Consider the following 12,182-nt stretch of genomic DNA (forward strand, 5'->3'; position numbering starts at 1 on the left):
TTTTTCTATAAATAGCAAGAATAAACCATATCAATGTAATTGGCCAATCAAATGAATCTCTGTATGAGTTATATAATTATATAAAAGTAAATACCTAACATTAACTATTTTATTTTGGTACAGTTGATATCAAAGGGATACAACCTTCTTGTACGCGATCAACATGAATGCCCGGCATGAATAATATACGAGTTCTAATCGATATTTACCATTTCAGGAAGAATGCCAGTACGCACTGGTTGTTATGGTGACGGTCATATATCCTGGCCTGGTCATACCACCGGTTGTTTAAATCCGTCTGAGATTACCATAGGAGAAGCCTTCCTAGATGTAGGATATGAGACCGGCATGGTTGGCAAGTGGCACTTAGGTTTGTATGTTATGTTATTTACCTAGCCCAATAATATCCCGTTCATCATCGTGAAGCATAAGCACATACTTGTGATTAGCAGACAACTACTAGTATATATAATTTGTCCGCCGCACACAACGTCTACGTCATGTAAATAGAGAGAGATTGCGAAAATTACGTGAAACATGACACGGGGAATGACACGGCAACCGCATAGTACAGCAGTTAGTACGCCCTCTAGAGGGTGATACCCATTGTGAATTGGTCAATCATGGAATTCCCGGCCGTAAGGTGGTTACTTTGTGGTTGGTACATGTAGCAAAAAATGTAGTACAGGCCGACTCTGGAATAATTTGGCTGTTGATACCATAGAATGTAAATTCTTCCATTCCAAGGAGATGGTCGTCCAGCCACATTGTCTTCACCTTGCCGACTTACGATCGCATTTAGGCGTAAAACTCAGAGTAACGACTTCTATTCTAGAAGGTCTAAAATTTGAATTTTTATACGCTCTCCCTTCTTGGGATTGAGCACTCTAGTCTAACTACTACATGTAGTTATTGTGCTCCTGTTATACAGTTGAGGTATACATATCACCTGAGGTGATATCACCTGAGGTGGAAAGTTGTATGAGCATATCCATGTCTGCATATATAAGACAGCCACATGGGCAATCAGTGGTTCACAGCAGTTTTGAGTATGGGATTGTTCCCCCCTCACCCTAGATACACACGGGTGTACACTATACATGCCCTAAACTGGAAAGAGATCCTGAGATTCAGAACAGTTCGGGCATCCAGATGGCAGACGATACCTCTCGGTTAAGTATAGGGTGGTCAGTGCTTTAGGTTAGACCCCTCACTACCCTCTGTCCTTTTCCAAAAAGCCTCACGTCAGATGGTATCAAAGGCTGCTTTGTCCAAATACTGTGTTCAAATAGTGTGTTATTTGACCGGCTATAACTTTGTAGCTGTAAATATTAGAGAAGTAAGGACTTATGGTATGGTTTAATTCTCTGACATCAGGTATCAATGCACACAACCGAACTGATGGGGAACATCTGCCTCACAATCATGGCTTTGACTACGTTGGCACAAACCTACCTCTAAGCAATGCTTGGGCCTGTGATGAAGAACAGGTAAGAAACTTGTTAATAAGCTTTTGTAAGAAGGTTCAATAATTTTACTTCTTTTCATATTGTTTGTGTTTCTTTAAAGGCGATCTGTGCTCCATAGTTATAATTGTTCGTACAATACAACTAATAACATGCGCGTATTTTTTTTTTGGGGGGCTTTGGGGCGCCAGTCCCCGGGGTAAAAGCAGGGGCGGCCAAAATGAAGGGGCGCCGAAAGTGGAAGGGGCGGCAAAAACGAATGGGGCGGCAAAAAGAATTAGTAAATAAAAATGGGCGGAAAAATTTGATAAAGCATAAAATTTTTTCAACAAATGGCACTATACATCAAAATGTGCTGCTTTTAGGGCGCTAGCGCCTGAACCCCCATTTGTTTTTTGGTCTTCACTTTTTCATACGACCGAGAAGAAAATTGGGTCAACCTTTTCGGGCTATTGAGGAAGGGGGCGGCAAAATTTTATTTTCTTCAGGCCCCCCCCCCCCGGGGTTGGGGGCGGCCACGGTACGCCACTGAATAATAAATGGGTTTCATGTAGGGAGTTTTTGAAATTAAGGCAGTTCCTTATCTCGACAAGACTAATAAAAATAAAGAGAACTGATTACGTGATGTCCGAGGGAAGTGTTTAAATTCAGGTGTGGGTCATCTATGGAACAAACCAGAAGATCGACGGCGACCTAAAAATAAAAAATGTAAAGTTTCGTCAGAACGTTCGTATCCAAAACGTAATCGTGAAATATTGAATAATCCTCTGATCGCACTTTATGATTCCTGCCCAATTCTTGCTTAAATAAGCGCAAGGATTAAGATTAGCCCAAGTTCTTATGGGACCATTTTAGTGCGTCAGCAAATTGCAAATATGTTGCACACTTTGATAAGACGAGGTTCAAGGTAAGGGGCTGTACAATAATTATGAGCCCCCGGGGGCTAAACGGCTCGCCAAAAATCGATCGCCCCCTCCCTCTCTCTTTGCCCCCCCCCCCTCTTTGCACATGCCAAATTTTTAAATGGTCTAGATACAGGTTGTGAATAAAATAAAATTTTATTTCTTTTTATAATATTTATTTTATATAATTTATTTATTTATTTATTTATTTTATTTATTTATTTATTTATGTAGGTTGTGAGCGCATCGAGCAGGCAAATTTGCACATTTAAGCGTTTTCTTAAGCGTGTTTAGAGCGTGTTATTTAAAAGGCGCCCAAAAATGTGCGCCAAAAATCGCCTGCCCTGTCCTCTCGGCCTGCTACCCAGCAAACACAAAACGTTTTCGCCATTATTCGCAAAAGGTTGTCAGAAAACGTTTAAATGTCGGGTTGTATAAAGGGTACGTTAATGGTATAAAACATTTTCATAACATCAAAAAACATTTGTTGGTAATTTACTGCACAGCAAATACAAATGTTTAACAGATAACATTTAAATGTCGGGTTATATAAAGGGTATAAAAACGTTTTAATAGCATGAAAAAAACATTTTTGAAAACTTGGTACAAATCATTCTGAACAGAATGTTATTTTGGGGTTGATAAAAATATTTTACAAAAAATGTTTGCCCAAAATATTTACAATAACGTTTTTAAAATGTTTTCACGACCTTTATTATAACCCAACATTTGTCTTGCCTTGCCTTGCTGGGTACGTCAGCCCATGTCGGCTGTAGCCCTCCTCATGAAGCTTCCATTTTTCTCTGTCTTGCGCTATCAGGTTGTGCCAATGTAAGATGTTAATGTCGTCCCGCCATCTGCGTTTTTGTCTTCCCCTTCCCCTTCTGCCTGTTCTAGGTTGCCATTCTGTTAGACGTTTTGTCCACCTGTTATCATTTGATCTTGCTAGATGTCCTGCCCATCTCTCTTTTATTGTCTCCAGAATGTCCTTGACTTTGGTTTTATTTCTTATATGCGAGTTCCTAATTTTGTCCCGTATTGTTATTAAAACGTTTGTAAAATACATTTTAAGAACATTTCTTTGTTTGCTGGGTGCAAATATTTTAACATAATGTAATTTAAGTGTTGACAAAATATTTGGCCAAAATGTTTGCAAAAATAGTTTACAATGGCATTTCGAAAACATTTTAAAAATATTGTTGTAGTGTGTTTTCATACAAAACGTTTTAAAACGATTTCATGACCTTTATATATCCCGACATTTTAATGTTATTATAACGTTTTTACCTAAACCAAAACCCAAAATACAACTTATTTAAGGTTATTAATTATTTTAAACTGTTGTGATTTGGTAGTTCACAACATCTTACGAATGGTAGTGAGCTTTGGCAAAAACTGCATTGCTCAATTCATAGCGAGCGTGTAGAAGAATTAAAATATCACAGATACACTTTTATAGGTGCTGCGGTTCTCGAGTTACGTTGTAAAGAGGGCTGAAACAACAACACTTTTGTAAAACGTACATAACTCATTAACAACAACAAATTAAGCAAGTTTGCAAAGTATATGATTTGTAGAATGAACTTTTGCAAAACATCAAGGCGTTAATTTTCAATAATATATTGATATAGATAATGAAAATCGATTTTTAGGTTGCTTCGACCAACAATACCTCGTCTACCCTTAAAACGTTTTAAAAACGTTTTTGTGTTTGCTGGTTAATAATTGCTTGCCCCCCCCCTTTCGGCTCGCCAACCCGCCCCCAATTTTACCCTCCCCACAGGGCTCATAATTATTGCACATCCCCTCACAAAAGAAACAAAAACAGTGGAGTACACATAAATGAAGAGATTTCATACTTCTAGTCCAATAAAACAGTACTCACTGTGGACGTTTCGAAGTCTTGCAGACTTCTTTTTCAACACTGATGTTGTTGTGATGATCTTCTGTTTACCGCTGATGATACAGGTTGCTTAGCACCGCGGTTGCCAGTTGGTTTTCCAAGAAGATCGTCAAATGCGTGAGTAAGATTGTATTGCCCCTCGTCCCTGTTCATGATGTTGTCTTGCTTCCTGATCTGAATTGCCTCCTTTATCCATTTTATTTATCCTCCTCCATTGAATTGTAAGCCTAAGCTCTGGAAAAGGTATGTGGATGACATTTTGGAGGTTGTCAGCAAAGACGGAGTCATACCACTCACAGATCATCTCAACAGTATCGACGATTCGAATTCTATAAAGTTCACCTTTGAGGAGGAGAAAGATGGCAGGATTCCATTCCTGGACACCCTCATCGTTCGTCGGGATGATGGCTCTGTCAAACTGTTGGTGTATCGTAAAGCCACACACACCGACCAATACCTGAATTTTGCGTCCCACCACCCGTTACACCAGAAATTGGGCGTAGTAAGAACTCTAATGGACAGAAAAAATAAAATCATCACAGAAGACACAGACAAGGAAGAGGAGGAAGCTAACATCAAAAAAGCGCTCAACACATGTGGGTACCCGCCTTGGAGTATTGACAGAGTTAAAAAGCAAATGGAGACACCTAGAGAGAAGAAGAACACCAAGAAGGATGAGAACAGCAAATCCAAAGGCATGGTCGTCATCCCATATGTGGAAGGGGTATCTGAACGTATAGCCAGTACTTTTACAATATTACAACAGCTATGAAACCTCATTGTACGTTCAAAAACATGTTGGTTCATCCCAAAGATAAGCGTGATCCACTCAACACCACGGATGTCATATACTCCATTGCATGTAAAACTGTGAATCTACGTATGTTGGAGAGACAGGCTGGAAGTTTGGCAAGCGTATCGAAGAGCACCGGGCAGAGGCGGAGAAAGCAGGGGCTACAGTACGAACCAGAGCTAGCAGAAAGGCATCAGAGTCAAAGGTCAATAAATCAGCCATCACGGACCATGTTATGGACAAAGATCACATTATAGACTGGGAAGAGGCTAGGGTAGTAGGCAAGGAGGCGGACAGATATAAGCGATGGATAAAGGAGGCAATTCAGATCAGGAAGCAAGACAACATCATGAACAGGGACGAGGGGCAATACAATCTTACTCACGCATTTGACGATCTTCTTGGAAAACCAACTGGCAACCGCGTTGCTAAGCAACCTGTATCATCAGCGGTAAACAGAAGATCATCACAACAACATCAGTGTTGAAAAAGAAGTCTGCAAGACTTCGAAACGTCCACAGTGAGTACTGTTTTATTGGACTAGAAGTATGAAATCTCTTCATCTATTTATCAACAACAGTCCTGAGGAAAATGTTCAGTAGTGGAGTACACATTACATATAAACTTAAATTCAGAACTACTTTCAAAACCAATGAAAACAGACAATGAACATAATGTTTTTTTTATTTCATAGTGGCATTTGTCGAAACCAAACCCGTTGCTGTGTTTTCTATACAAGAACGCCACCATGTATCAACAGCCGTACTCGCATTACAAATTGAGTGAAACTTTCGTAAATGATTCTATCGGCTTCATGAGGGGCTCTGTAAAAGAGAAGAAGAAACCGTTCTTCCTGTATTACGGCATCGCACAACCACATGTAGACATGTATTGTAATCACGGCTTTAGAGGGTCATCTAAGAGAGGTAACTATTAGAGAGTTTGTGATTTCCATTTTCGTACGCCCATCTATCTATTCAAAAATCACTCACCTGTGTCGGAGCGAGGTGGCTTGAATATTTTGCACGTGTTGTTAATCAATATTCATGAAGCCGTGCGATAAACACCAATAGTTGTACACATAGGCGGCTTTATTATTTTGCGTTTTTCCGGGATGTTTTTATTAATACATTAGGCGTATCCACTTGTGTAGATTGAACTATTTCACAGTAAAGGGCGCCACAACAGAATTCTGTAACAGAACACAATCATGCTGATTCAAGATTTTTCCATCTCATCTTTCAGAAGGTTCGAAATGTGAATTTCTTGTTTATCGTGTTTATAATATTGATTTAATCTTGAATATTCTAGATCATTCTAAGATCTACACCATGTATGATTGTTACTTAGCATTTTCAATTGAAGTTTTAGAATATTCCATGTGCAAACAAATACAGATATATACCAAAACAAGTGAAAACTAATGTTTGCTGACAAAATGCACAACTTTAATATTATGAAATATTGTGGGGCACATGACGCAAATTAATCCTTTAGTTCTAACTTGCAGTTACATTTTTGCATCTACAAAACTCAAACACTTGGTACAAGTCTTAGCATTCAAATTTTGAGTATATGCTATATAGTTTGTACATACATCACTATGATCCAAAACATTCTCATCTATTAGTGCACAGTTCTTTAACCCCAATACAATTGTACATTCATTGAATGACCTTTGAAAATTTGGGTACAAAAACTCATACTTTGCAACTTGAGGTCAAATTGTGCACTATGATTATTTAATTGAGGTTATTGAACAACGCCATTGGGATGAGGCCATTGTGGATCCTAGTGCATGTAGTCTTTGAACTTGATTGTCACACAGCACAAGGACAGCTAAAAATGGGGTTTTGGGGTTATACCTGTAACCATGGTAATTGGCTTGCATTACTAGTTTTGAGTAAAGGATTGTGGATTTAGTTTCATTTCGCAAAACAAGGATATTTTTTTAAAAAAAAAAAAAATAAATGTTAGCGCTGTAACTGGAATCAGCAGTAAGTACAGACATGATGTGAAAACTATTTTGTTTTCTTCCGAAAAGCAAAATTTAAAAGATAATATCAAACAGTGGTAGAACAAAGCTCAATTATCCAATATTGTTTCTCTTCTTTCAGAATGTTTTTTAGAATACATACATAGTTCGTGGCATAGATATAAGATCATTTATTTTCATTATTTTAGGGCGCTATGGTGATAATATTCGAGAAATGGCGTGGACGGTAGCTGCAATATTGGAGGAGGTAAAGAACTTGAAAGAGGAGAATAACACCCTCGCCATTTTCACCTCTGATCATGGCCCTGGTATAGGTCTGTGCAATGAAGGAGGTGATGCAGGAATGCTGAAAGGTAGGGGTGATATTATTTTATGTTCTGTTAGCGTTACTCACTTAAAATTCTTAAGGCAGATGCAGCGTGAAATCTAATATTATGGCGTTTTAGTACACATCCAATTTCTCACTGTATGTACTCTAGAGGTACTCCGTAAAATATGCTTGATGATCTGTTGCCAGATTGAATGCTATTTTCTCAATTTTGCTTTATTGTATGCTTATATTAGGATATATTAGGGATTTATGTTATTTCTTATTAGACTTGCCAGTACAGGTATTATTATGACAAGTGCTATACAGAAAAGGTTCTGGTGAAGAGAGTGGGATGACTGGGATCTTTTTCACCAGTTATTGCCGATCAAATACTATGTAAATAAAGTTCCGTGCTGCCACATTCCGTCCCGTCGCACTGACATTTTTTTCAATTACGATTCTCACCAATGTTGCCAACACTTAAGGGAACAAACCAAAAGATCGATGACATCCTATAAACGAAACTAGTTTCGTTTAGGGGGGAGGGGGTAAAAATACTCGATTACGTTTGTGCAAAAACATCGGTCTGAAGAATGTGTCATTATTATTATTATGTCAAATTTTCAACATTTCATTATTACGTTTCTGGCAGGGAGGGAGGGGGTCGACCGAGAAACGAAACTAGTTAGTAGTTTATAGTGGGATATATAAGGAGAACATTGAACTTAGTATTACACCTTCTAGGAGAACATTGAACTTAGTATTACACCTTCTAGTTTCACTAGAGTTAACTTTGAGTATTGTATCGCTACTCTTAAAAACTCTGTTCAGTTTGTTTTGGTCTATCATCCCCCACCGTCAAAAGTAAACGGACTAAAGAGATCTGAATTCCTGGAAGATTTTGAAGTTTTCCTTGAGGAATTGTCTGTTATACCTATACTGAAGTTGTCCTTGTGGGCGATTACAATATTCACGTTGATGAACCGTATAAACCAGAGACACGAAAATTCAATGATATTCTGTCCAGCAATGGTTTTCGTCAATTAATCACCGAGGTTACTCACAAAAAGGGGCACACCCTTGATTTGTTAATCACTAATGAAAATGATAATATCATCCAGAGACATGCTGTTCTTCCACCATTTCACTCAGATCATCGCATTATTACTTGTTCCGTCAACCATGCAAAACCTCCACCTGTAAAATCGGTTATTCGCTCACACTAATTTGGTAAAATGAAACCTGAGCAGTTTACCGAACTTTTGCAAAAGCGCATGTCTGAGTTCCCTCTTGACTGTGAGGATCCAAATGTCCTTACTGATGCGTATGAGTCCTTAACAAAGTCTGTGCTTGATGAAGTCTGCCCTATTACCACCAGGGAGCGTATTATAAGACACAGACTACCGTGGTACAACGAAGACATCCATCTAGCTCGGCGCATCAGAAGACGACTGGAACGAAAGTGGCGAAAGAGTCAATCTGAGGAAGATAATGAAGAATTTGTCGCTCAAAAGAATCAAGTCATTAAACTTATCACTGACTCTAAAATTGAGTATTTCTCCAATAAGTTCGCTGAATCAAATGTTAAAGATATGTATGCTACAATTAATGGGTTGCTTAACAAATCTCCAAAAATACTACCTGTTTTTGATTGTCCTGATCAAGCTCTTGCCAACAAGTTTCTCTCCTTTTTTATCGAAAAAGTTGAGAAGATCAGGGCCAATGTTAATGATTCTCCTAGTTCTACTGATGATAGTATTTCGATTTCTGACTCTATAGAACCCTGTAATCTTGATGCTAACATTCACTGTTGCTTAAACACATTCACTCCGCTATCTGAGACAGATATTGAGAAGATCATAAAAAGGTGTCCTAGTAAAACATGTAACTTAGATACTCTGCCGACGTGGCTTGTAAAGGATAATCTTCCGATCTTGTTGCCGATTTTCACAAAAATTGTCAACAGTTCGTTAATATCTGGTATTTTTCTAAATGCACTCAAAGAGTCTATTATCACTCCAGTGATCAAGAAATCAAATCTTGACAACAATATCCTAAAGAACTATAGGCCAGTGGCCAATATGAAATTCATGTGTAAGGTTATTGAAAAGGCTGCGTCATGTCAAGTAGTCACACATGTTGACAACTACAACCTGGGTGAAGTGAACCAATCCTCCTATAAGAGGTCTCATAGTACTGAAACCGCCCTGTTAAAGGTAAAAAACGACATCCTCCAGTACGTGGACCATGGTAAAGTTGTCTTCCTGGTGCTGCTTGACATGTCAGCAGCCTTTGATACGGTGGATCACCATATCCTGTTGAATAGACTCAAATCAGATTTCAATATCGATGGCACAGTCCATTCCTGGTATAGGTCATATTTTAATCAACGTAACGTCAGAGTGGTAATTAACAACGACATGTCTAGTGAACATACGCTCACTTACTCATTACCCCAGGGTTCCATCATTGGCCCTCAGTGTTTCATCATGTATACCGTTCCCGTTGGTGAAATCATTCGTCGTTACAACATATGCTTTCATTGTTATGCTGACGATATACAGCTTTATGCTGCCGTTGAACCCAAAGTCAGTGGTGACCGTGAGCGTGTGCTCAATAACATGTCTGCTTGTATTTCTGATATTAAATCTTGGATGGTTAATAACAAGCTGCAGCTCAATCAGGACAAAACGGAATTTTTCATCATTGCCACCAACAGAGCTCTCAATAAGCTTCCCGTCATTGAGCTGAGCTTGGGTAACCACTCAATCAAACCATCTGCCAATGTTAAGAACTTAGGTGTTGTTTTTGATGGAGCTCTTACTATGTCTTCCCATATTAGCAATCTTTGTAAGACTCTCAACTTTCACATCCGTAACTTATGGCGGATACGACGTTTTCTCAGTCAGGATGCGTGTCATCATGCCGTCAGAGCACTTGTCTTGTCTCGCATAGACTATGCCAACTCCCTCATGTATGGTGCCCGTGAAATGGACCTAAAACGGCTGCAGCGTCTCCAAAATAAGGCAGCCAGGCTGATCTTCGCATCACGGTTGTTTGATGTATATAGAATTGGCGTCATTATTAAGTAAATGCAAACTATAGGTGGCGCTATTTATTATCAATCATATTTCTTAATTTGCAAGGGGTAGGTAATCAATACTGCCATTAAAACAGGTGGAATAGGTGAAACAAGCAACAAAGAAATTTTATAAACATATTTCATCCAAAAATAAAAGGAATTATTCGTATTAAAAGCCTGAAAGAGTAATTTCCCGTATCTAAATAGCGCCACCAATCTTATCATAAATAGATACATTTTATATCCGAAAAAGCTTCAAAAATGCTCTGAAAGTAAATAATGTTGTAAATAAGGGGAAATTAAAGTTGAAAATGACTCAAAAGCATCTGTAAACATTAGCATGATACCGATTTAAGCTGTTTAAGCCTAAAATTGGGTTGTACAGGATATTTTGTTTGAAAAACTAATAAATGATCACATCAAACAACCGTGGCATGTGGACGAGACAGGTGCTCTGCCGATTTGTTGAATACCCTCCATTGGCTCCCGGTGAAAGAAAGAATTAATTTCAAAATCATGTTGCACATATACAACTGCATATCAGGTACTGCTCCGGCATATCTTCAAGATCTTGTCACGTTTTATAATCATCCAGATTCATCTAGAAGCAGTCGCAGGCCCCGGTCGCAGGCTTCGCTCATCATCTGACAAAACAAGGCTCTATACAGTTCGCTCCAGTAAAAGAGCCGGGGATTGCTGTTTCACCGTTTTCGGGCCCCAGCACTGGAACAAGCTCCTGTTTATGTCAGAGAAGCGGAATCTGTGGCTGCTTTTAAACGTCTTCTGAAGACGTATCTTTTTCCAAATCCGTAATTTCTTGTTGTTGTTTTTATTTAGTTTTTTCTTGTGTATTTTGTGTTGGAGCAAAAGCGCTGTGTTATCTGTAGAGCGCTATAGAAATGTCCTGTAATAATAATAATATAGGACGTCATCGATATTTTGGTTTGTTCCCTAAGTCTTGCCACTTTTTTGTCAATAAGAGAAGGGCAATTGAAGTTTTTATTTTCATTGCCATGGCAACACGTTGCACCTAATTTTTTTAAATGTTTGATGGTAGTCTACTGTAGTGCCTTGGACCCTTGTTTTTTTGAATGATCAGAAATATCTGAAATATCAGCAGCTAAAATGATATGGACTAAAATGCGTATCAAATTTCCGTCCCGTCGCACTACGGTATTTTTGGCTTTGGTCCTCTAGTCAATATCCCTTTGACTCCGCTGAATAAGCCATGTGATATTGATTGACTAATCTGTATGAGTCACATCTGGTTGACATTGTTGCTGGGCTCATATTGATGAGTCCACATTACTCATTTGGACTCACTTAGTCTAGTCAATATCCCTTTGACTGCACTGTATGAGTCATATGATACAGTTTGACTAATCTGCATGAGTCACAACTAGTTGCTATTGTTGCTGGGCTCATATTGATGAGTCCACATGACTCATTTTGACTCGCTTAATAGTTTAGTCAATATCCCTTTGACTATACTGAATGAGTCATGTGATACAGAATGACACATCTGGTTGTCATTGTGGCTGGACTCATATAAATGATCTACGTGACTCACGTTGGCCCACTTAGTCTAGTCATTATGAACAAAGGAATCGATCGCGAAGGTCAATCATAAGATTAAGAAATAATTTCGTGAACAAAGAGGAGCTATTATCAACAATTTTGTACTATTTACTCTTATTGGTCAATTTGTTGACGAGTTAGGCAAACATTTT

The 12,182-nt window shown here is 38.6% G+C and overlaps 1 protein-coding gene across 1 annotated transcript in view; it reads left to right on the top strand.

Moving 5' to 3' along the window:
• Window positions 1–220: 220 nt before the first annotated feature.
• LOC140170433 (arylsulfatase-like) overlaps window positions 221–12,182 on the top strand; it is a 13,061-nt gene continuing 1,099 nt past the window's right edge. Inside the window, exons 1-4 of the mRNA XM_072193806.1 lie at window positions 221–370; window positions 1,378–1,490; window positions 5,759–5,990; window positions 7,249–7,413. Of these exons, the coding sequence (XP_072049907.1) occupies window positions 223–370; window positions 1,378–1,490; window positions 5,759–5,990; window positions 7,249–7,413 (658 nt within the window). The 5' untranslated portion in view covers window positions 221–222. The remainder of the gene's footprint in view (window positions 371–1,377; window positions 1,491–5,758; window positions 5,991–7,248; window positions 7,414–12,182) is intronic.

Source organism: Amphiura filiformis, chromosome 14 (genome assembly GCF_039555335.1).
Source record: "Amphiura filiformis chromosome 14, Afil_fr2py, whole genome shotgun sequence".
NCBI classification, from domain to species: domain Eukaryota; kingdom Metazoa; phylum Echinodermata; class Ophiuroidea; order Amphilepidida; family Amphiuridae; genus Amphiura; species Amphiura filiformis.